This window comes from Trichosurus vulpecula, chromosome 7, assembly GCF_011100635.1.
Source record: "Trichosurus vulpecula isolate mTriVul1 chromosome 7, mTriVul1.pri, whole genome shotgun sequence".
NCBI lineage: Eukaryota > Metazoa > Chordata > Mammalia > Diprotodontia > Phalangeridae > Trichosurus > Trichosurus vulpecula.
Window position 1 is genome coordinate 156,261,745 of NC_050579.1, and position 24,835 is coordinate 156,286,579.

General features: G+C 39.2%; 1 protein-coding gene across 1 annotated transcript in view; it reads left to right on the forward strand.

The window, feature by feature from the left end:
* The first annotated feature begins 7,994 nt into the window (after nt 1-7,994).
* SLC22A16 (solute carrier family 22 member 16) overlaps nt 7,995-24,835 on the forward strand; it is a 31,760-nt gene continuing 14,919 nt past the window's right edge. The window contains exons 1-5 of the mRNA XM_036768919.1: nt 7,995-8,410; nt 9,939-10,056; nt 15,375-15,918; nt 20,468-20,595; nt 24,298-24,407. Of these exons, the coding sequence (XP_036624814.1) occupies nt 8,010-8,410; nt 9,939-10,056; nt 15,375-15,918; nt 20,468-20,595; nt 24,298-24,407 (1,301 nt within the window). The 5' untranslated portion in view covers nt 7,995-8,009. The remainder of the gene's footprint in view (nt 8,411-9,938; nt 10,057-15,374; nt 15,919-20,467; nt 20,596-24,297; nt 24,408-24,835) is intronic.

Consider the following 24,835-nt stretch of genomic DNA (forward strand, 5'->3'; position numbering starts at 1 on the left):
AATTGTGATGTTAATTTGCCAATAAAATGGGAAAAGCCCAACATTTTAAATATTTTTAATTTTTTTTGTTGGTATATTTATGTTTGCTTCACTTTTCAACAATGCACAAAAATAATACTATGAGACTATCCACTTAACCTATAACATACAGTGTTACAAAGCAAAGAAAAACCCATATTTGTTTTGGTAACTCTGGATGTATGCGAAGCTCTTGCAAAGTCCTGAGGCCTGGAAAAAGCTGCTGTCATCAATCCTCATTGTAGATGTCTCCAGCAAATGGCAGGTGCACATGGCTGCCTGTGACATTATACCCCAAATTTCTTAAACAGATCCTTGCATGGTATGATTTCCAGTACCTTCACTCTCCTCTAGCCAGACTACTGCTTTCCACTGCCCTGCCTAAAATGTGTCCAGAACTAGTACTTCAGAGAGAGTATCTCAAGATCAGAATGTGGCAGGATTACCACGCTCCTCTTTCTAGAGGCTAGGATTGTGTTAATGTAGTCTGAGATTACGTTGCTGTTGTTTGGTTGTGTCTGACTCTTTGTGAACCCATTTGGGGTTTTCTTGGCAAAAATATTGGAGTGGTTGGCCATTTCCTTCTCCACTTCATTTTACAGATGAGGCAAACAGAGTTAAGTGACTTGCCCAGGGTCACATAGCTAGTATCTGAGGCCAGATTTGAACTCAGGAAGAAGTCTTTCTTACTCTAAGCCCTAGCACTCTATTCACTGACCCACCTAGCTGCCCTAGCAGGATAAGATCAAGGAGTAGCTAATGGTTCATATAGGCAAAATATTTGGATGACAAAAATGAAAAATTTAAACTGTGTCAATTGGCTGTAGCAACTGGTAAATTTTTGTGGTTTTTAGAAACATGAGCCACAGATTATTGTCAGGATAGGCCTTAATGATGTGTTTTATGCACCCAGTTCAAGGTCTAAAGTTTGTCTATTTGTTATGCATTCAAATAAACCTTGACACTTCAGATTCAGATTCAGTGATTTTTGAGTAGCACCTCCTGGATTGTTATCCTCTGTCTTTCTTTTGCATGCTCTTCCAAAAACTTTCCATAGAATTTGCTTTAAAAAATGCTGTAGGTCTTCCAAGGTTTCTTTTACTATCTCATATATACTAATGTACCACTCAGACTATAGGAAACATTTTTAAAAAATATAATTCTTTACCCCAAATCCTTCTTTTTTTTAAAAAAAATAGCCCTCCCTAATATTAATAGATTCTTTAGGCATTAAAGAAAGGACAAAAACAATATTGCTCATAAATTCAGATTTAGAGCTAGGAAGGAACCTTAGAGGTCATCTAATCCAACCCTCTAACTCTGCAGATGAGGAAACTGAGGCCCAGAGAGGTTAAGTGAGTTGCTGGGGTTTTTCTTGAAGTCAGGTCTTCTGACTTCAAGTCCAATATTTTTCATCCACATACCCTGCTACCTCCCAGCTGTTCCTTTCTAGCTATATTGTCTTGGTCCTTAACCTGCTACCTCCAGAAACTTAGGACCTAATTTAACTATATATGTTTTTAGGGAAATATGTTTTTCCGACAGATCACCAGTTATTCAAGATAGGTCTAGAGTTGCAATAATTTTCTATGTTTTAGAGATGTTTTAAATCTTTGGATACTCTCTCTCTATTTCTCTGTCTCTGTCCCTGTTTCTCTCTCTCTCTCTCTCTCTCTCTCTCTCTCTCTCTCTCTCACACACACACACACACACACACAGAGCCAATGAAGGCCAGAATGAAACTGTCCAAAGGTGTCCAAGCAACCAATCATCCAGTTGTTTTGTTTCCATTATTTCAAATAACTGATTTGATTTATTTTTCACGGTATTGGCAAATTACATTTGTGCTGTGTAAATATAGCCTCAATGTCAAGTAAAATATAAATCAGAGAGAAAGTACTGGATTTGGGGTCAGAGGACCTTGTGTCTAGTCTCAGTTCTGGCACTTATTCCCTGGATGACTGGGGCCTCACTCACCCGTTAAATGAAGGCGGTTAGACTAGTTTACCCTGAGGTTAAAGAGCAAGCATATTAACAATTTGACTCATAAATCTACTTCATAATGGAGCAAAACTTGGAAATGAAGAAGTTGAAATTATAGTGGGCTATCATTTTGGAAAATTTCTCAAAAGGTTCGTGTGATCTTTTTTTAAAAGGCTTAACACAGGCATTAAATTGAGCAACAGAACCTGCTGAAACTGAACAAATATAATTTCTTTCATTTCTATGCAGTTTTATCCAAGAAACAGGTTAGCTTATGGAAAATGTAAGAAAAGTGCTTGTAGAGAAATAAGGTCTTAACTGATGAGACCAGGAAAGCACTTTATTACACTCTTGCAAGAGTGGGCACCCTATGCCTAGGGTGCCCCAAGTGCTAGGTGTAGCGGGCTTTTAATTGCCATTCATGACCGTGAGGTCCCTCCCCTCTTATTGACTGGATACAACTTCCTGAACTGCCTTTTCCATGTTTTTCTCCTGGATGTGTTCCCCTTTCCTTGTCATGCATTGCATGTGCATTCAAATTAGCTTGCTCCACCCTGGGGGTGTGTGTTTGTTAATATTAAACAGCTCATTAAGCATGCATACAAGCCTCTGACCTTCTGCCCCATCAGAGGCCTGGTTCTACTAAGTCACGGTATTTCTGACTTACATCCTGTTATCTTTCCTGCAAGGCTGGGAGTGTGTGTACATGTCACTTCTGTAGAAACAGAACTCCTTCCTCTGTTTCTCACAGAAAATGAGTTCAGGAAAGAAACAAAAATAATGGATATTGTACCTTTGACTTATATGTAGTACCTTTCCGAGTGGTAACTGGAGTAGGGTAATCAGAGGGAACATTTAGAGGGAATGCAAATTTAAAATAATGATTTTAAAAGAGTATATGATTTGAATTTTTGTTAAATTTACATTTAAAAAATACTTCATTGATACTCTTTTGAAAAAGCACAGCTATCATTTCCCAGAAACTCATATAATCCCCCTACCCCTAATAGAACCTTCCTTTATAACAAAGAAATATAAGCAAAACATTAAGTTGGCCATATTTGAAAATGTCTGCCTCACTCTGTACCTGTAGCCTACCATCTCTGCTGAGAGGCAGGAGGCATGCTGTATCTTTAGTCCTCCAAAGCCATAATTGGTCTCTGTGATAAAAATTTTAAAGTCTTTCAATTTTTAAAAATATAACAGAATTGTGATCATCATGTAAGCTGTTCTCCTGGTTCTGATTATTTTGCTCCATATCACTTTTTTATAATTTCAAATTGATTTTCATAATTTTTGTATCAGTTCACAGCTCTTCTGATAACATACTAGTTTTCCCATAACCTTGACAACACTGACCGTTGTCGTCTTTTGTCATCTTTTACCAGTCTAATGGATATGAGGTTAGTTTGATTTTCTTTTATTAGTGATTTGGAACACTGAATTGTATGGTCGTTGATAGCTTATATTTCTTTTTTTTTGAAAACTGTCTGTTTTATATCCCTTAAGGACCATTTATCTATTGTGGGGGAGGTCTTGTTCTCATATTGCAAATAGATGACAACATTTCTGATAAAGCTTTGATATCCAAGATGTATACATACATACATATATATATATATATATATATATATGCACACACACATATACATATGTACATGTATGTGGGTGTGTGTTTGATACAAAGATTTTCTTTTCCTGTTGTAGTTTTACTAGTTTTGCATAAACTTTCAAAAATTCCTTTGGATAATTTAAATTTAATAGTAACAAAATATAATTTTATTATATTTATATTTTGACTGAACATGCATTCTGAGGCCTCTTCTCCCTAGATGGAAATGTTCTGGGTTCTCACCTACCACTGAAATAGATTTATCATGATTCTTTCTACTATTTTCACATCATGAATTATAAAGCTGGCATTATAAATTGTATGTAATTATACAAATTATATAAAAAATAAAGTTGAAATTATAAAGATGGTGTTTTCTTTGTTCTACTTGCCCTAGATACCAGAACCGCTGGCTATCGTTCTTGTACCTTTAGCTCAAAGACATCAAAGCATCATTATTTCTTATGACATAGATGAATTTAGCACAAACCCATTATGTTATTGTCATCATCTTCATCATCATCATCATCATCACTACTGTATTGACTATGGAGGAAACAATTTATAATGCTGGTGTATTTTTGGTTTTGTCATTCTTACACGATCATGGATTTCGAGCTTCAAAGGAACTTTGAGGTTGTTTGCTTCCTTTTATGCTGGTTTTTTTTGTACTCAGGAAACTGGGAAGTTATAGCTATGTCAGTGGTCCAAATCTTTAGTACCTTGAGCCAATGAAGACTTGAGGATGGTTTTTAAAAAAAGGTTTGTCAGTTATAAAGCATTTATTCTCTTCCTCTCTATTTCCCTACCCCCCAATTAAACAAAAAAATAAAAAATGAAACCCTTAGATAATCATAGTCGAGTGAAACAAATTCTGTCATTGGCTGTGTCCAAAAATACATGTATTATTCTGCATTTTGAGTCTATCATCCTTTTGTCAGGAGGTATCGTGTTTCATCTTTTGTTTTCAAGGATGAATACCTGTTGCAACAATCTGCTAGCGGCTGCTGAAGGGGTGTATGACCGACCAACAGCCAGCACATAGAAAGCTGCCAACACAGGTTCTTTTGATCTGCTTTACTAAGGAAAGCAATGTTAAGGGGTTAACAATCTTACTTTAATCCAACATACAAATATCATTCACTCAGCTCAGGGGGAAAAGCCAGCACCCTGAGCTTCAGAGCAAATAAACATGAATCAACAGACAGATTTTCGTCTGACAAAAAAGCTTCAACATCTGAGCTTTCTCCAAAGTCGGGGAGCTCATAACAATGGCTAGCCCAGAGTCACGTGCCACTCCTGCTGTGGCTCAGAGCTCCAGAAGAGAAAACCAATCTCTGGGTTTATATATCTTGTTCAGGATCAAAGGCGAGTCACAATGCGACTCACCCATGTGACCTAAAATTGTCACAAAAATGCAACATAAACCCACGTGGTCTAAAAGCCTCTGATGTCACAAACATGTCATTCAAACCCATATAAACTAGGCTTTCCCTTGAGGCAAGGAGGTCATCAAGGACTCCTAGTTTAATCAAGGAAACAAAGGCCAAACTCTTCAAGGGCAGTTGGTTGAATAAGTGCTAAGAGCCCATCTGGACTGCCAATATAATACCTTTTTTAAAAAATTTAGTATTTTATTTTCCCACAATTACATATAAAAAATTAAAATTCTTTTTAAAATTTTGAGTTTTAAATTCTCTTTCTCTCCCCACCCTCCTCATTGAGAAGGCAAGCAATTTGATATAGATTATGCATGTGTAGTCATGCAAAACATATTTCCATATTTGTCATGTTGCAAAAGAAAACATAGACCAAAAAAGACCCACCCAAGAAAAATAAAGAAAGTTAAAATAGTATACTTTGATCTGTATTCAGACTCCATCAGTTGTTTCTCTGGGGATGGATAGCATTTTTCATCATAAGTCCTTCAGAGTTGTCTTGGGTCATTGTATCACTGAGAATAGCTAAGTCATTCACAGTTGATCATCTTACAATATTGCTGGTACTGTGTACAATGTTCTCCTGGTTCTACTCATTTCACTTTACATCTGTTCATGTAAGCCTTTCCTGGTTTTGAGAGCACCCTGTTCATTGTTTCTTATAGTACAATAGTTTTCTATTACATTCATATACCACAACTGGTTCAGCCATTCCCCAGCTGATGGGAATCCCTTCAATTTCTAATTCTTTGCCACCACAAAAAGAACTGCTATAAATATTTTTGTACATATAAGTCCTTTTTATTTTATTATTTCTTTGGGATATAGACCTACTAGTGCCTTTTCTGGGTCAAGGGGTATGCACAGTTTTGTACCCCTTTGGTCATAGCTCGAAATTGCTCTCCAGAATGGTTGAATCAGTTCACAACTCCACTAACACTACATTAGAATCCCAATTTTTCCCATATCCCCTCCAACATTTGTCATTTTTTTTGTCATATTAGCCAATTTGATAGGTGAGAGGTGGCACCTCAGTTGCTTTAATGTACATTTCTCTAACCAATATGATTTAGAGCATTTTTTCATATGACTGTAGATACCTTTCATATCTTCTTTTGAAAAGTACCTGTTCATATCCTTTGACCATTTATCAATTGGGAAATGAATTTATTATTATAAATTTGACTCAGTTCTCTATATATTTGAGAGATAAGGTCTTAATCAGAGAAACTTACTGTTAAATCTGCCCACCCCCCTGTTTTCTGCTTTTCTTTTAATCTTGGCTGCATTGATTTTGTTTATACAAAACTTTTCTAATTTAATATAATAAAAATTATCCATTTCGCATCACCTAATGCTATCTCTTGTTTGGTCATAAATTCTTCCCTTATCCATTGATCTGACAGGTAAACTATTCTGTGTTCCCTTAATTTGCTTATGCTATTAACCTTTATGTCTATCATGTACCTAGTTTGACCTTATCTTCGTGTATGGTGTGAAATGTTGATCTATTACTAGTTTCTGCTGATTTTCTTTCCAATTTTCCCAGCAAGTTTTGGCAAATAGCAAGTTCTTGTCCCAACATCTTGGATCTTTGGGTTTGTCAAACACTAGGTTACTATGGTCATTTGCTACCATGTCATTTCCATATTAACCATGTTGTTAAAAAAAAAAACAAGAAAAGTAAAGAAAAAATGTGCTTCAATCTGTGCTGTTTAGGACTTTTCAGTAAATACACATGATGGAGTCCATCCTTCGGTTCTATATAATAGCTAGGTGGTACAGTGGATGGAGTATTAGACTTGGAGTCAGGAAGACTTGGGTTCAAATCCTCCCTCAGACATTTACCAGTTGGGTGATCCTGGGCAAGTCACTTAACCTCCTTCAGATTCACTTTCCTTCTCTATAAAATGGGGATAATATTATTGTTATCATGGGGTTGTTGTGAAAATCAAATATATATATATATATACACACATATATACATATATATATATATATGTAAAGTACTTCGTAAACATTAAAGTGCTTTATAAATGTTAGCTATTGTTATATTATTGTGATGATGTTGATGATGATGCCTGAGTAAGGAACAGAGAGAGAGGCTGAAGGAAAGAAAAGGGCAGGGGAAAGAGACTGAGAAGAATGGAGAGACTTTGAGGGAGGGGAAGAAGAATAAAGAAGGAATCAGAGAGAAAAAGGAAAAGGAGACCCAAGCAGAGAGAAGAATTTAGAGAAGAGGAGGAAGGGAGAGGGACATAGCAAAAGTTATGGAATTCCATGAGAAAGAAAAAGGGAGCAGTTGGAGCCTAATAAGAAGTAGAGTGGTGCAGAGGAAAGAGCCCTGGGTCTGGAGTCAGAGAACCCGGGTTCAAAGATGGGCTCTGCCCTTTACTACCTCTGCAACCTTGGGCAAACCATTTCACTCCTCTTGTCCCCATGAAATGAAAGATTTTAAAGTTTTATTTCAGCCTTAAATCTATGATTCTATGAATTGGAGGTGAAACGGCTCTGAGTAAGAAGAATCAAAGATATATATATATACATATACATATAATGATGACAAGTATTGCTATATACATTAATACAAAGAGTATTGATGTTTCCTTCTAATGGAAAAGATGCGTAAAGACAAGTTTTGTCTCCTTCACAATTCTGGGTAAGCCTATCCTGATAGGGAAGATTCTTCTATTTCCTTTAATAATGAAAGAACAACAGTGAAGGGTTCTCCCCTGACTGCCATAGATTGATTTGCCACCATTAGAGACTGACCTTCTCCATGGAATAAATTTGATTTCCAAACCAGAGCTATCATTCTCTGATTTGAGAGATCTTTTATGTTTCAGTGGGCAGTTAGTAACTATCTTTTCCTCTCTTGCAGATTCCAGGCATTTGTCTATTTCTCATCAGTCTTCCAAACCATCTCTTGTGGCATCCATTACTTGGCTTCTGTGTTCATGGCTGTTACCCCTAAGTTTTCCTGCGGGGTCCTGGGAAACATAAGTCAGGTCCTCTTTTATAATTCATCTGTCCTGCAGATAGAGGATGCTTGGGCGTTGTTCACACCAAGCAAAGAGGATTACATGGTAGTGCAGTTGCAGAACGGAGATGTTTGGGAACTTGCTCAGTGCAGCAGGTCCAAAAGGGAGGACCCTTATTTTGAATACCAATATGATGGTAACAAATCTGACTTTGCTTGCACTGATGGCTACTTTTATGACCAGACCAAGTGGAAGAGCACTGTGGTGACTGAATGGGATCTGGTCTGTCACCGGGAGTGGTTTGCAAAATCCATCCAGCCGACTTTCATGCTTGGAGTCCTTCTGGGAGCAGTAATTTTTGGTGATCTTTCAGATAGGTAAAGTATAGATGTTATGCCTTTGCAACACAATATCTGTGCAACCTTCTACAGCCCTTTTTTATTGTGTGCTCAAATATTTTTCTAACATTTCTTTCACCAAGTTTGTCACTCAGATTTGTCTACTAGGAAGTGTGATTTAGGGTTATTTAAACTTTTTATACCAATAAGATAATCATTGGTACATTTCCTAGTTCCATCTTCCTCAATGTCCTTATTATACGAGACCTAAAAGAAACAGTGTTAAATATAAGATCCTATCTAATTTTAGCAGTTTTTACTTTAACACTTTCATGGATTTGTCATCTCTTCAGTGTGGGTACCCTGTCCAAAGGTACATCCTGTCTTATCCAAAGTGGCATATTTTATGCTCACAATCAACCTGGAGAGGTCAATGCAGACAGAAGTTAAATGATATTTCTTTAAGTCATGTAGTGAGTGTCTTAGGCCTGATTTGAACTCAGGTCTTCTTGACTCCAGATCCAGTGCTCCATCCACTGTGCCACTTAGGATAAGAAAGTATCCTAGGCTGGGGAACCTGTGACCTAGAGGCCACAAAATTTGGATTCAGTAAAGGGCTACACTTGAGTACCTAGAGGTGACATGTGGCCTTGAGGCCACAGGTTCCCCACTCCTGGTATGATACCCTTGGACTGAGTACCCACATCAAGGAGAATGTTAAAGTAAAAACTATTAAAATTAGATAGTATCTCATATTTATATAAAAGGCCTCTGAAGTGACTATTATCAATTCAAAAAGCATTTACTAAGTTCCTACTACATGCTAAGCAGTATGCTAGGGGATGCCAAAACAAAACAGTCCCCTTCTTCAGGGAGTTCACATTCAAACAGAGAAAACAAATGTAAACAACAAGATATAGATAGAGTAGATAGAAAGTAATATCACAGGGGAAAGCTCTAGCAGCTTCAGGGATAGAGAAGGTGGGATTTGAGCTGAATCTTGAAGGCAGCCACAAAAGCTAAGATGCAGAGGTGAAAAGGGCGAACGTTTTGGATATGGAGAACAGCCAGTGCAAAGATATGAAGGTGGGAGATGGAGTGCTGTGTAAAAGAAATAGAAAGTAGGCCAGTGTAGCTATATCATGAAGTATGTGGACAAAGACAAACAGAGACAGAGAGACAGAGAGAGAGAGAGAGAGAGTGACAGAAAGATAGATAGATAGATAGATAGAGAAATATACATAGAAACTATGTGAGAGAGAGAAATTGAGTGGGGGGGGAAGGAAAGAGATTGAGAGAGAAATTGAGGGGGGGAAGGAAAGAGATTGAGAGAGAGAAATTGAGTCAGAGATAATGTGTTGTATATTTCCTGATTAGGCAATGCTTTCCTAGAAATTGGAAGGTAAGCCTGCTTTAGAAGCAAAAAAGTTCCAGCTCTGTCCTGTCAGGGGCTTGTCGTATTCTTCATTGATTAATATATGGTGTGACATTTGTCCGTGACAAATGGAGTCGGTGTTTAATGTGGTTGTATACCAATGCTTTGTTTCTTCCATTGTGTGATTCTCAGGTTAGGAAGGCGGTTTGTGATGTGGTTCACAAGCACTGGGCAGTTCTTCTTGGGAGTAGCAGTGGCTTTTACATTTGACTATTACAGCTTCATAGCTGTACGCGTTCTTCTTGCAATGGTGAGTGTCTGGAAAAAATACAACTCTTCCATTCTGGCATGTTTCTTAATTTAAGCTTAGTTGTGCCATCCTGCAGGTGGTAGAAAGTCAGAAAATTGAAACCTGTACATTACAAGAAAGCCTCCTGTTGCAGGGGTGGGGAACCTGAGGCCTCAAGGCCACATGTGGCCCTCAGTTGTGGCCCCGAGGCCACTGGCTCCCCACCTGGTCCTATTGTTTCTTTTTGTCCCTTTCTCTCCAAAGCTGCCACTTTACATAGAAATGATAAAAGCCAGAATCGGTGTAGCATTCTTAGGTTTACAAAGTGCTTTACGTAAGTAAAGTATAATTTCATTTGGTCTTCCACAGCAAGACTGTAAGGTAAGTAGTACTACTCTTCCAGTTTTATAAATGAAAAAAAACTAAGGATAAGAGCAAGTAAGGGACTTACCCAGGATTGCAGAATCAGCGTAGTATAAAACACATTTCATTTGGGTGTATATTAAAGGAATTTTATTGTTTTAAGGTGACTATTTATTGAATATTCAGTCATAAGGATATTGTTTTTACTTATCAAAGGAAAGAAACTAAAACAACAAAATTATAAAAATTAACTACTAAATTTTACTTAAGCAATAAACAACATACTAATATATTTTCGAGACCTTAAGGTTGCCCAGGCAACCACATATGCATGCTTGTACCAGCAAGTAAGTATCTGAGGCAAACTCTGAAGCCAGGTCTTCCTGATTTCTTGTCTAGCACTCTACCCATGACGCCACTCTGCCTCTCATCTGTTCTTTATAGTTTATATGGTGAGGGTTAGTGCCTTCCTACAGGTAGAATATAAAATCCTTGAGCCCAGGGACTATTTTTTTGTTTCTTGTCTTCCTACCCCTAGCACCAAACACAGTGCCTTATTGATTCTAGAACCAGTAGGGAATTACTGGAGTTTATTGAGCAGGGAAATGACATCCTGATGATAACAACCACAGAAATAATAGTAATAATGATAGCAATAATGATGATATAATTAACATGTATACATATAAGGCTTTAAGGTTTGTGTCGTCTCAATTGATCCTCACAACAACTCAGAAGTGGGGGCTATTACAATCCCATTTTTCAGATGAGGAAACTATGGCATCATAGTGGCACTTCATAAATGTTGGATTGAATTCAATCCCATATACTTTACCAAAAATACATACTTGGGAATTACCCTCCTGTTTTATCTTTAGTAGATCAAGAAAAGGTGTTTCTCTAAAATTACAGCTGTAGTTGACTTAGTGATGGAGAGATTTGGAAGTGGAGAATTGGGGCAGTAATTATGTGCCTCTAAACTGCCCTTTGCCATCAACATTAATCAAAGGAATCATGGGACTTATTGTGTGCCCTTAAGAATTTTCCATAATAGTTTAATATAAGAATTGGACTTTTTAAAAAAAAAAACACCTCATCTTACATCTGCAAAAGTTACACGTGGCTTAAGACCCAAGGTCTGAGTATCTTGTGGGACAGTGGAAAGAATGCTGGATTTACAATTAACAGACCTGGGGTCAGTTCCCATTTCTGCCACTTACCACCTGTGTGACATTGAGCAAGTTACTTAATCTCTCTGGGTCCCAGTTTGTTTGTCTGTTAAATGAGGGGGTTGGACAAGATGATCTCCAAGTCCCTTCCAGCATTAAATCTCTCTATGATCTTTGTCACTGCAAGGCATACATATATGCACCAAACTCTTTTGGTCTATGACAAATGAGCTGGCAATAATCTTTGCTTGCCTTGCAACAAAATATTCTTCTGTTTATTCATGTTTGAAGATGGAATTCATTAAAATGAAAAATTGTTACTCAATAGGCCAAGATTGTTTCCATCCGATGATTAAAGAGCTGGCAGATATAGCCAGTGAAGAAGAATTAAGTATTAAACCTTAGAGAAAGGACTTAGGGATGACTTGATAATTTTCTTTTGGTCCATGAAGTCTTTTTATTCAAAGGATATTCTTTCATTATTTTTGTAACTCCCCTATAGACAGAAGAAAAGGAAAATGTTCTTATTTTGCAGGATGAGATCAAATGAAAAAGAAATGTTCTGATGGCAAGGCTCATTAAAGCAGCACAACAGGTTAATAAGAGATTTTGTATCATTTCCTTTTCGGACTAAATAACATAAATAACATCTTGGCATCATATGGCTGTGTGTATATGCTTACAGGCTATCCTAGAGCTAGCTTGAACCTACTCACCAGAGCCGATTAAATTTTCAGGGTAAGCATTTGCATCTTGGCAATTGGCAAATGCTAATAATCAGGGCTCGTTTTATTGTTTTGTCAATTATTCAGATTTCAGAAAGTGATAGGGAAAACGTGAAAAATGCAGAATAAGCTTAAAAATATGTTGTGAGGTCATTTTTCCTCCTGGGGAGCCAGTCGTTAAATATTTTAAACTACCCTGCAAGTATTCTCTTTCCTAAGGGATGCTGGATAGGTTAGTTGGCTTTTTCAGGTCCCTACCATTCTTAGCATTCTAGAAATCTGTTTTTTTCACCTGTCTGTCTCCCAGTGAAAGATGAAATCCTTCCCCTATTATCCCTCATGTACTTCAGAAGCTATGATGCTAAAGTGTAACCACTCTCTCTTCAGGAAAAGAAACTAGTGGCTTTTGTAAGAAGATTGAAAAGTGGTATGCCTAGCTTCTGTTCCTAACTCTGTACCTATTCCCAGAGACTGTTCCCACTTTCTTATCCCAAAATGACTGGTCACCTATGACTTTGTTTTGCTATATATAAAATTGAAATCATTCTTGTCTGCTCCTCTCCAATGGAACTCTCCCTTGTAACAATTAAGTACAGTTAAGTAAATCAAATTAAAGCTGATTATGTCCGAGAATGCATGCTGCATTCTGCATATGTAGTCTGCCACCCCTTTGCTAAAAGCTACGGGGAATGGGTCAATGTCAGTCCTCTGAAGTCACTCTTGGTTACTGCCGTGACTATAGTTCTGAAGCATTTTTTTTGTTGTCGCTTTCCTCTACATTACCGTGGTTATTGATTTTCACTTTTGGTTTTGATCATTTTGCTCTGAATATGTTCAAACTAGTGTTACCAAATGTCTCTGAATTCTTCTTGAAATCATTCTTCTTGGTCTCCCAGCTTTGTTAAATTATAATTGACTAGTCAATTGTGCTTGTAGAGTTCCTGAGAAATAATCCATTTGTGAGGTGTAATAATAATAAAAATTGGCACCGTGAGCTTTGCAAGGGGTTTCCTCACAGCAACCTGGTGTGAGTCTAATTCTCCATTTTAAAGAAAAGGGAACTGAGGCACTGAGCTCTTAATTGACTTGCCTGCAATCACAAAGGTAATCCTGAAGCAGAATTAAAATCTTGGTCTTCTGACTTGTTTCCTCATCCTTTATAGGAGCAGCTAAATGGTACAGGGGCTAGAGTGCTGGTCCAGGAGTCAAGGAGACTTGAATTCAAATCCAGCCTCAGCCACTTACTAGCTGTGTGACCCTAGGCAAGTCCCTTAACCTCATCTGCCTCAGTTTCCTCATCTGTAAAATGAAGATCATAATAGCACCTACCTCCTAGGTTGGTTATGAGGATCAAATAAGATATCTGTAAATCACTTAGTGTAGTGCCTGGCACTTAGTAGGTGCTTAATAAATGCTTCCTTTTCTTCTTCTCTTTCCTCTGTTTTCTTTAATTCTCATGAAAATTTTTGTTTATGAAGGACACACAGATGGTTCAATTTTCTAAGCCTAGAGATAGAGACAGTCAGTAGGAAGGAGGAAAGAGTTGAAGCAGTGAAGAAGAGGTAGCTCTAGTAAATGTGAATGGTACTAATGCCTGCCTCATGGGCTAGTCTAGAGGATAATAAATTGCTAATGGAGGGAAGATGAATGAAATTTGTCCATTAGTTCTCCTCTTTATTATCCCTACAGGCAGCTAGGTGGTGCAGTGGATAGAGTACTAGGCTTGGAGTCAGGAAGATCTGTGCAAATCCAGCCTCAGCCATTTACTAGCTGTGTGACCCTGGGCAAGTCTCTTAACTCTATTTGCCACAGTTTCCACATCTGTAAAATGAGCTGGAGAAGGAAATGGCAAACCACTCCAGTATCCCTGCCAAGAAAACCCCGAATAGGATCACAAAGAGTCAGACGTGACTGAAATGACTGAATAAAAGGTTATCATTCCCAGCAGCAAACATTTATTGAACGTCATTTGTGGAGATGCAGGAGGACACTAGATGAGAGATGAATATAAATGGACATTAATAAGAAGCTAGCTAAAACAAATTCTATGGCATTTTGTTTAAAAACAAAAGATAAATGTCTTCTAACATTCATGTTCTCCAAAAAATATATATTCTATATATTTTGCTATGCCCTCCAATGTGATCAAATGACACTGGACTCCTTGCTGTTCCTTGCAGGCGCCATGTCATCTCCTCACTCCCCATGTTTACTTGGATGTCCCCCACGTTTGGAATGCTCTCTCTCTTCTTTTCTGCCTCCTGACTTTACTCTAGCTTTCTGCAAGTCTCAGCTGAAATCCCACCTTCTTCAAGCTTAGTGCCTTCCCTTGGGGCTTATTTCCAATGTAGCCTGTATCTGTCTTGTTTGTACATAGTTGTCAAAACTACCTCTTAGACTGTCAGCCCTTTAACAGCAGAAACAGTTGTTTACCTCTGGATCTAACGCTTAACTTGCCTTGTTAGGAGCTGTGTACACTGCATGTTGGGCAGCTAGGTGATGCAGTGGGATAGAGTGCCGAGCCTGGCGTCAGGAAGATTCTGGCCTCAGATACTAGCTGTGTGACGCTGGCCAAGCCACTTAACCCTGTTTGCCTCAGTTTCCTCATCTGTAAAATGAGCTGGAAAAGGAAACGGCTCCAGTATCTTTGCTACAAAAACGCCAGATGGGATCGTGAAGCGTTTGGGCATGACTGAAACAACTGAACAACAACGTGTTTCATGTCCTGCAAAGAGAATTACTAAGTAAATATAAGGGAGGGATTTAGAGAGGTGGTGAGAAGATCATTATGTAAAGAAGGGTAATTCGGGTAATTCAGGTAATTAAGGAGAAAGGAGAAACTTGAATGCTATTTGCGAGTACTTAAGGAGAATGAGAATTGAATTCTATCTGAAAACATTAACAATCTTTTCTTGGCATTTTTTTCTTTCTTCCCTACATAGCCTATCAGGTCAATGTCATTTGCAAGTGGATGTTCTCCATTACTAGAGTAAAGATAATCATAATCTTGGCTGGCAACCCTTTTTGTTCCTTTATCAAGCTGCTGTGGCTGAACTAATTTCTCTTTCTTTTCCCCACCCAGGCTGCCAGCGGGTATCTGGTGGTGGTATTTGTTTATGTGACAGAATTCATCGGTATTAAAGCACGGACATGGGCGTCTATGCACGTTCATGCCTTTTTTGCGGTTGGCATTATGGTAGTGGCTCTGATGGGATATTTGGTCCGGACCTGGTGGCTCTATCAGATTTTTCTTTCCATGACAACTCTTCCCTTTGTCTTATGCTGCTGGGCTTTGCCTGAAACACCGTTTTGGCTTCTCTCTGAAGGAAGATATGAAGAAGCACAGACAGTAATTGATATGATGGCAAAATGGAATGGAACGAGCTCTTGTAAAGTGTCTGACCTGCTTTTGGTGGAACAGGGTGGTGGCATTGGCAACACCACTGGGGATGTTGTGTCTGGACCCAAGAGTCACAATATACTTCATCTGTTTTGTAACTGGAATATTGCAAGAAGGACCCTCACAGTCTGGCTCATTTGGTTTACCGGCAGTTTGGGATACTATGTATTCTCTTTGAGTTCTGTTAACCTGGGAGGCAGTGAATATTTAAACCTCTTCCTCATAGGTAAATAGTGAACTATTTTATGGTGACAGTCATGTGACTAGTTAATCACTTGGGGATTTCAACAGATCTGTGCAGTATAGTTTCATTGTCCTTTTATTCCAGGAACATGACTGCTAACCACATTATCGTGGCATCTGTCCGATCTCAAAAATGCCATTTATTTTTGCTTTAGCCGTTTAGCCAATAAAATGATATTTCCACCTTTACTCTCCAAAGTGCAGTGGATCAAATTGCATGTTATCTTGCTACTGAATATGAGGCATATTTTATTCCATTGTAGTGGCATGATAGAATTGCTTCCAGTGTTACTATTGTAGTACTCAGCATGCAAGTCCCAGTTTAGACAAAAGTATAGATTTGTAAACTATTGAAAACTTAGCAATCCTCATTTTCTGCATATGCTATGATGCACTCCTGATTATCTGTATGAAGATTTATTTGCATTGTGGATTTTCCATGTAAAATCTTGAATTCTGGTTATTTTTACCTTCTTGGTTTACTAGGTAGTTTATTGTCATAAATGTGATTCTGTTTACTGAAGGAGGAACCAGAGAATAGCCTTTTAAGGCAAAATAATTACTGGATTCCTTTATCCAAGGAATGGGTGAACCAGCAAGTCTGCAAGAGATGGACCATCTCTGCTTCAGACTGTCTTGTGAATCTGTTTGGGAAGTGTACAGAGACTTGGGCTCAGATCCCAGCTCAGACACATAGCTATGTGACTGTGACCAATCCTCTCAGAAGCGCAGTTCCATTTATAACCTGGTAATAAAGGTATCTCATGGAGTTATCATGAGGAAAGCCCTATACAGGTTTCAAAGTCAAGAAAAGGAGAAGATAAGGGAGACATTTGCTGTATTGGTTAGTGGCGTAAATTCCCAGATGATCAAGTACTCCCCATGTAATCACCAAAATTCTTTTGAAAAGTGGATGCAAATTATTTTGGCTTATTTACTGTCTTGCATCATTCAATGTCTGTGCCATTCATGCAGATAATTGAGCAATGATTGTAGTCAATATTTTCCCCCTCAATCTATGCATATGTAAACCTTTGACTTTACAGATTAGGTATTCATTTTTCTGAAATTGCTTGGGTATGGTTATGATGCTTGGGCCTGGTCTTTCGACACACTGGGATATCTCTGATGATCTCAGGATTTGTTGTGATATGTTCCCATTTTTTCAGAGTAAAAGGATTAATTCTCTTTTCACAAAGGCTGGAGGTTACTACAAAAGAGGCGGGCATTGTTGATGACATAGTCAGGGTTCAGATCCTAAGTGGAAAGACAAAACTAGCAAATACATGCGGACAATGCCTCTGCACCCTAACCAGTCAGGACCGCCTAGGCATATTGCTAATTTCTCTCAAGCTATTAAACATTCACCACTCTCACCAACCCTGACCCCAGCTTCACATGACACCAGAATAATTATCAGTGCCTCAACATGTTGTTTTGTAGCTTGGAGAGCCTCTGAGACTAACAACACGTGTGCTACCCAAAGGATCCATGCACAACAGTTATACTTGTGAGAGAAGGAGGATCTTCTCCTCAGAAGGTCTATTTATTTTTCACTAAAGGACAGCTAAAGGGCACCTTCTGTTCTTCAAACATTTTCTTATTTTTATTGATGGATTTTATTTTTATGTCATATTTATTTCTGAATATGTTTTTCCCCTCTTGAGGCACTTAGGGGCAAGTAGATGGCACAATGAATACAGACAGCACTGGAGTGAGGAAGAACTGAGTTCAGACACTTCCTAGCTGTGTGATCCTGGGCAAGCCCCTTAACTGCTATCTGCCTCAGTTTCTTCAGTTTGTAATGGCACCTACCTTGCAGGCTTGTTCTGAGGATAACATGAGACAATATTTGTAAAGCACTTAACACAGTGTCTGGCACATAGTAGGTACTTAGTAAATTTTTTTCTCTGTCCCCTCCCTACTTAACAAATCATCCCTTATAACAAAAAGTAAAAGATAGATCTTCAGTGTTTATTTAGGACCCCCAGAATATTAAATTTTTTCCACTAAGGCAATTTTTTGGGAGCTAATTCTTTAGAGTGATAAAAATAGTATTATTGATTCGTTGAACTAGTATCGTTCAGTAATTACTAATCACCATGGTTTTTGGCCTCTAGGTTGGCATTCTAGTGTGAGGGCTAAGACGTGTATGCAAATAATTACAGAATAAAGCAGCCAGCCTAGGTTATATCATTTATCACCCTCTCCTCTTCTCTACTCCCTTTCTACCTTTTCCTCCCTTTCCTTCTCACGTTTATTTAAATTATTTTTATTTATTTAAAAATTTATTTAAAAACCCTTAATTTAAAAAAAAACCCACAAAATTTATGTTTTTACATTACCTGTATTTCAAAATATATCTCTTTCAGCTTGGTGGCATAGTGGATGGAGCATTGGGCCTGGAGTTAAGAAGACCTAAGTTCAAATCCAGCTTCAGATGCTTATTAGCTATATGACCCCGGGCAAATACAGGGGTGGGGAACCTGAGGCCTCAAGGTCACATGTGGCCCTCTAGGTCCTCGGGTGTGGCCCTTTGACTGCACCCAAACTTCACAGAACAAATCTCCTTAATAAAAGGATTTGTTCTGTAAAACTTGGACTCAGTCAAAAGACCGCACCCGAGGATCTAGAGGGCCACATGTAGCCTCGAGGCCACAGGTTCCCCACCCCTGAGTCTTAACCTGTTTTAGCCTTGGTTTCTTCTTCTGTAAAATGAGGATGACAATGGAACCTAGCTCCCAGGATTATTGGGAAGATACCGTATGATATTTGTTAAGTGCTTTGCAAACCTTACAATGCTATAGAAATGCTAGCTCTTTTTATTAAATGGTCCTCGCTCGGAAGACCATTGAAAGAAAGAGTCTCAACAGTCACCGTTGGTGAAGCATTCTGGTGCTTGGCTGTCTTTGTTGTCCAGAAATTCTTCTTGTATTCAGTAAGCTTAATCCCTTTGGTAAAACTTCTCTCCTTCTCTCTCTTTGATATGGTATCAGGGAGGCAAAGAGATCTGGACCAGGAGTCAGAAAGGCTGAATCTGAGTCCTTTCTTATGTCCTAAATGTGTGACCTTGGACGAGTCACAGGCTCTGAATTACTTTTCTCCTCTGTAAAATGGGAGCTCCTAGCTTGTGATTCCATGATGCTGTAAAAATTGTTGTTCAGTTGTTTCGGTCGTGTCTGACTCTTTGCGACTCCATTTGGGATTTTCTTGGCAAAGATACTGGCATGGTTTGCCGTTTCCTTCTCCAGCTCATTTTACAGATGAGGAAACTGAGGCAAACAGGGTTAAGCGACTTGCCTAGGGTCACGTGGTTAGTAAGTGTCTCAGGCCAGATTTGAACTCAGGAAGATGAGTCTTCCTGACTCTAGGCCCGGCACTCTTACCTACTGCGCCACCAAAATTGTTATAGAAACATTTATTTATTTATTTTGGTGGGAGGAAGGCAGGGCAATTGGGGTTAAGTGACTTGCCCAAGGTCACATAGCTAGTAAGTATGTCAAATGTCTGAGGCCATATTTGAACTCAGGTCCTCCTGACTCCAGGGCTGGTGCTCTATTCACTGTGCCACCTAGCTGCCCCCTAGAAACATTAATAAGCTAGCTCCCAGACAAACTACATTGCTTGGAGGGCCTACTTTCTATGCCAGTGCCAATGAAGATATTTTTTTTTGTGGTGCTGGGAAGGAGGGATGAGGGTCAGGGGAGGAGTCCCTTTGGAAAGATTCATTTGGGATCCCAGGATTGAAGGGTTTGCTTTGTAGCTAAAATTTATTTTCCCACGAAAATGCTATCCTTACTTATAACCTTTGTTAAACTACAGGCAGAACATCTGCAAGTTTAGAGGTTGTCTTTTTTAAGGATATGATTATTATTCTAGAATCAATGTTTGCAAAAGGGTCAGAAGAACCATGGGCCTGTGGCCAGTGGCCTAAATAAAAGTGAATCCAGTTAAAAATAGCTTCAGAAGAGTTCTTTATTTTATGTCAGTCATAGGAGTTAGAGCCAGGAGGAACCTTGGAGCTCATCTAGGTTCACCCACTCACTTTACAGATGAGGAAGGGGAGGTCCGGAGAGATTGGCTTGTCCAAGGTTAGACAGATGGACAGTGGCATGTAGTAAGATTTGAATCCTGGTGCTTTGAGGCCAAATCTAGAGCTCTTCCCGTTATACTGCCTGCTCCTATAGGGAAGGGAACCACAGCTTCTTTCCTGTTTTTGACAAATAGAGGCCTGTCTTCTTGCTCTTGTTTTGTTCAGTCATTTCAGTCTTATCTGACTCTTTGTGACCCCATTTGGGGTTTTCCTGGCAAAAGTACTGCAGTGGTTTGTCATTTTCTTCTCCAGCTCATTTGACAGATGAGGAAACTGAGGCAAACAGGGTTAGGTGACTTGCCTAGGGTCACACAGCTAGTAAGTGTTTGAGGCTGAAATTGAACTCAGGTCTTCCTGACCCCAGACCTGGCACTCTGTCCCCTGCATCACCTGGCTGCCCTTATCTTACACTACAGTTTGCTAAATTTCCCATTGACAGGTGCCGTGGAACTCCCTGCTTATGTTATTGCTTGCATCGGAATGGACAGAATTGGGAGAAGAAACACTCTGACACCGTTTCTTATTGCTAGTGCCCTGCTCTGTGCCATGATTATGCTGATCCCTCAGGTGAGTTGTTTGTTATCTTAAATCAGTGGTTCTCCAGCTTTTCTTGGTTTAAGGCTCAGTATTCTTTGCTGGGAGGAATCAAGACTCAATGACTGCTTAAGTTCGCACTCAGAAAAATTGGCTGACTCTCACTGGCCCAATTCCCTTTGTGTGAGAGCAGAATTCTTTGTCAGTTCAAGGTCTGGTGTATTTCAAGGTGAATGCCTACATAATATTAGGCGTGTTTTGTTTATTTTTTTTTTAAAAAAGGCATGCTGGCTAAGTAAAATTCATATTAAATTATTTATATATTTTTGTGAAATAGCATAACACCCAAAATTTCATGGCTCACCTAGGGAAACTCCTATCTCATACTTAGAGAACTACGTTTTCAATCTTATCTGCTAAGAAATGAGCCTGCCATTTGGATAGAGTACCAGGCCTGGAGTTAGGAAGACTCGAATTCAAATCTAGACTTGGACCCTTATTAGCTATGTGACCTTCCTCAAGCCACTTGACCTCTGTTTACCTTGGTTTCTTCAGCTACAAAATTGGACTAATAATAACATCTACCTCACAGGGTTGCTGTGAAGATCAAATGAATTATATTTATAAAGCACTTAGCATAGTGCCTAGCACACAGTAGGTGCTACATAAATGCTTATTAGAGGTAAAGGAAAGTAAGTGGGTTTATACCCATGAGCTTTCTTTCCTTATTCAACAATAGACATTATCCAGGGATTGGGAATATTTTAGTGATAGCTGTGTGCTCCCCAAGAATTAGACATTAGAAATATATGACATAGCATGATCTAATAGTTCTAAATGAGTCTGCGGTTTTTTGGAAGCCAAATTACTTGAGATTTAAGTATAACTTCTATGCAGAGCAGGGTTGAAGTTCACTCAATTAAAAAATATTTCTGAAGTGCCAGACACTGTGCTAGGCCTTGGGGATACAAAGATAAAATTGAGACAGTTCCTGCCCTCAGGGAGCTTCTACTCTGTTGGCTAAAACATGCACATCGATAAATAAGTACAAGATAATCTGTTCAGTGAAAGAGAGAAAGAATAATTCTGGGCAAATGGGAAAGGCTTCCCAAAGTAGGAAGCGGCTCACGTACTGAGCCTAGAAGAAAGATGAGGCCTCAGAGAGGCAAATTTTGAGAAGATAGAATCTGTTGTAGGTGCTGAGTTATGGCAGAGGTGAGAAATGAAATATCTCATACAAGAATGGGTAGTAGTCCATTTTAGCTGGAATATTGAGCACATAGAAGGGAATAATGTCAAATAAGGCTAGGAAGGGAGGTGGAGAGCCAGAGTGGAGAGGGCCTTAAATGCCCTACAGAGTGCATATTGTATCCTGAAGGCAATAGGGAGCTATAGAAAGCTTTGCTCATCAAGATTGAGAGAATATATGTTCTCTTTGTCTGTGTTTCCCCTTTAAATGATAATTATCCCATGTCCACGATGGAATTGTCCAAATCTAGGATGTTCCATACAGCGGCCAAAGTGATTTTCCATTAGCCCAAGTCTGACCCTACTATTCCTGTACTCAATCAACTGCAATGGCTCCCTATTGGCTCCAGGATAAACTATAAACTCTTCTGTTTAGCTTTTAAAGTCCATTACAACCTGGGCCCAGCTGATCTTTCCCATCTCCCTCTGTATTCCTCAGCCTTCTTGACTCTACAATGCAGGCAAACTGACCATTGTTCCTCACACACAATAGTCCATCTCTGAGCTGGATAGCTTGGCCTCGACCTTTCCTGATGCCCTTAACTGCTACCTCCCTCCCTCCCGGACTACCCTCTCCTTAACTACTTTATATTTATTCTTTTTATATTTATTTGGTATCTCCTTATATATGCCCTTGTTGCTTCCCTGTTAGAATGAAAGTTCCTCTTAGGGATTGTCTCATCCTTTGTCTTTGTATCTGCATCACCTCACACAATCCCTGGCACATAGTAAGCACTTAATAAATGCTTGTTGATTGATTGATGGGGACTACTATCCTGAGTTTTTCTTTCGGGGATAGAATTACACCGATGGGTGATCCAGACATGGTTGTAATGCTTTTAATGGGAGACTTTTTAGACTATTCATTTCACTTGATCTCTAATAGGCAATATTTTCCTCCAGGTTCTCCATATTTTTGTGTCTTTTTCAAATTATGGAACAGGCTTTCCCCTTAGGAAATCACCTATAGAGGGCTGTGCTTTTTAGCACTGGCTTTGTGACACCTCAGTGTTGGATCGGGCAGTGTTGTGATGTTTTCACATTCTCAAAATAAAATATATTCAAGTTAAATTCACTTGGGCCTTGTAACACTTATGCATGTAATAATAACTAACAGTAATGATGCATATAGCTCTTTAAGCTGTATGTACTTTGCAAAGCATTTTATGAATATTATCTCACTTTATTATCACGACTACCCTGGTATGAATACAGATGCTATCTTGTAGGTGAGGAAACTGAAGCAGACAGAAGTAAATGACTTTCCCAGGGTCACACAGCTAGTAAGTGCCTGAGGCCAGATTGGAATCTTCTTGACTCCAGGCCTCGCTCTCTATCCAATGCACCACCTACCACCTAGCTGCTTAAGGAGGAATGTACCATACAAACAGGTATAATCCAGGGTTAGAGTATATTAGGGGCAAAGGAGAGAACCAAAGTATTCTAAGAAAATGCATTCAGGTGGCAGGAAACAGGAAATGTACCATGGAAGAACCATCCCCTTTGGTGTGCCTTAAATAAGAAAGACTGGTTGGTGAGTCAGCGAAATGAGGAAGGAGAATGTTCTGGGTCAGAGGGGATTTGCTGCATTAATGAAATGCTCTTCCACCAGGTGGGAGCATGCAGAATGAGAGCAGGGTCTAGTTTGACTGGAATGTAGTTACTGAAGAGGGGAATAAAACTGCAGACTTATCTTGGGGCTTTTTTGACCCTCACATGTCCGTCTGAGTTGAAATTTTATCCTAAAGGCAATAGGGAGCCACTGAGGATTTTTGAGCAGTGGAGGGATGTAATCAGAGCTATGCATTAGGGAAATCATTTTGAAGTGGTGCAAAGGAGGCACTGGAGAGAGGAAAGACAGGGAAACTAGTTATGAAGCTCATCAAATAGTCTAAAAGAGAAGTGATGATGCAAGTTTGCATTGGGGAGGGAAAGAATAAGCATTTATCAAGTGCCTACTATGTACCAGGCATTGTGTTAAGTGCTTTACAAATATTGTCTCATTTGATCCACACAATAACTCTGTGAAGCAGGAGCTATTATTAGCCTCATTTTACAGATGAGAAAATTGAGGCAAACAGAAGTTAAGTGACTTGTCCAAGGTCATACAACTAGTAAGTGTTTGAATCAGGTTTTGAAGTGAGGTCTTTCTGACTCCTGATATGGCACTGTGTCCATTTTACCACCTAGCCACCTCTAGGCTCCAGGGACCCCTGGGATGGTGGCAGTGTGAATGAAGGAGGAACAGAAAAAGAGAGAGGCAGCCTGAGGTGGAGACAAGCATGCTGGACTTGGAGTCAGGAGATCCTTGGGTTAGGATCCCAGCTCTAACACTTGTTAGCTATAATGTAAATTGGGTTCTCTGTCAGTTCCTTCGTCTGTAAAATGGGGGACCAGTGCTCATCTTTCAGAGTTATCATGAGCTTCAAAGAAGATAGAGTCCAAAGGACTACTCCTTAGAATGACACATTTGCATTGTCTCCACAGCATTGCAGTGTTTTGGTTGTTTTGGCAAATATGGCAGGAAAGTTCACCATTGGTGTTGCGTTTGGCCTCATTTACCTGTATACGGCAGAGCTGTATCCAACATTCATAAGGTGAGAGTTGGCAATTTATCTTCCTGTTTTCCTGTTACTGTTGAATGTACATCCTTTGATACTCCAAAGATATGACTTGTTTGGGGGTACTGCCTTCCCTGATGCAGATAGCGACTCTCCTCTAGGCCAAAGAAGGTGAGCTTTGTGATTTATTATGACTAAACCTAGTGATGAACCTCTCTGAATTTCACTTGGCTTGTTGCCAAATGATGACAGAAGACAGTCATCCAAGTTGCCAGGCCTAAACTCACAACCTTTCCAGTTGGTAAATCACTCCATTGGGCATACCAGGGTTCTCATTCTGCTGGCATAGTTGATGAGAACCCAAACTCACCTCTACTCTACGATGAGACATTGGAAGAAGACTTTAGTGGACATTGCAGCTAGGCATCATTTGTTTAATTGGCTACTCAATAAATCCAGGTATC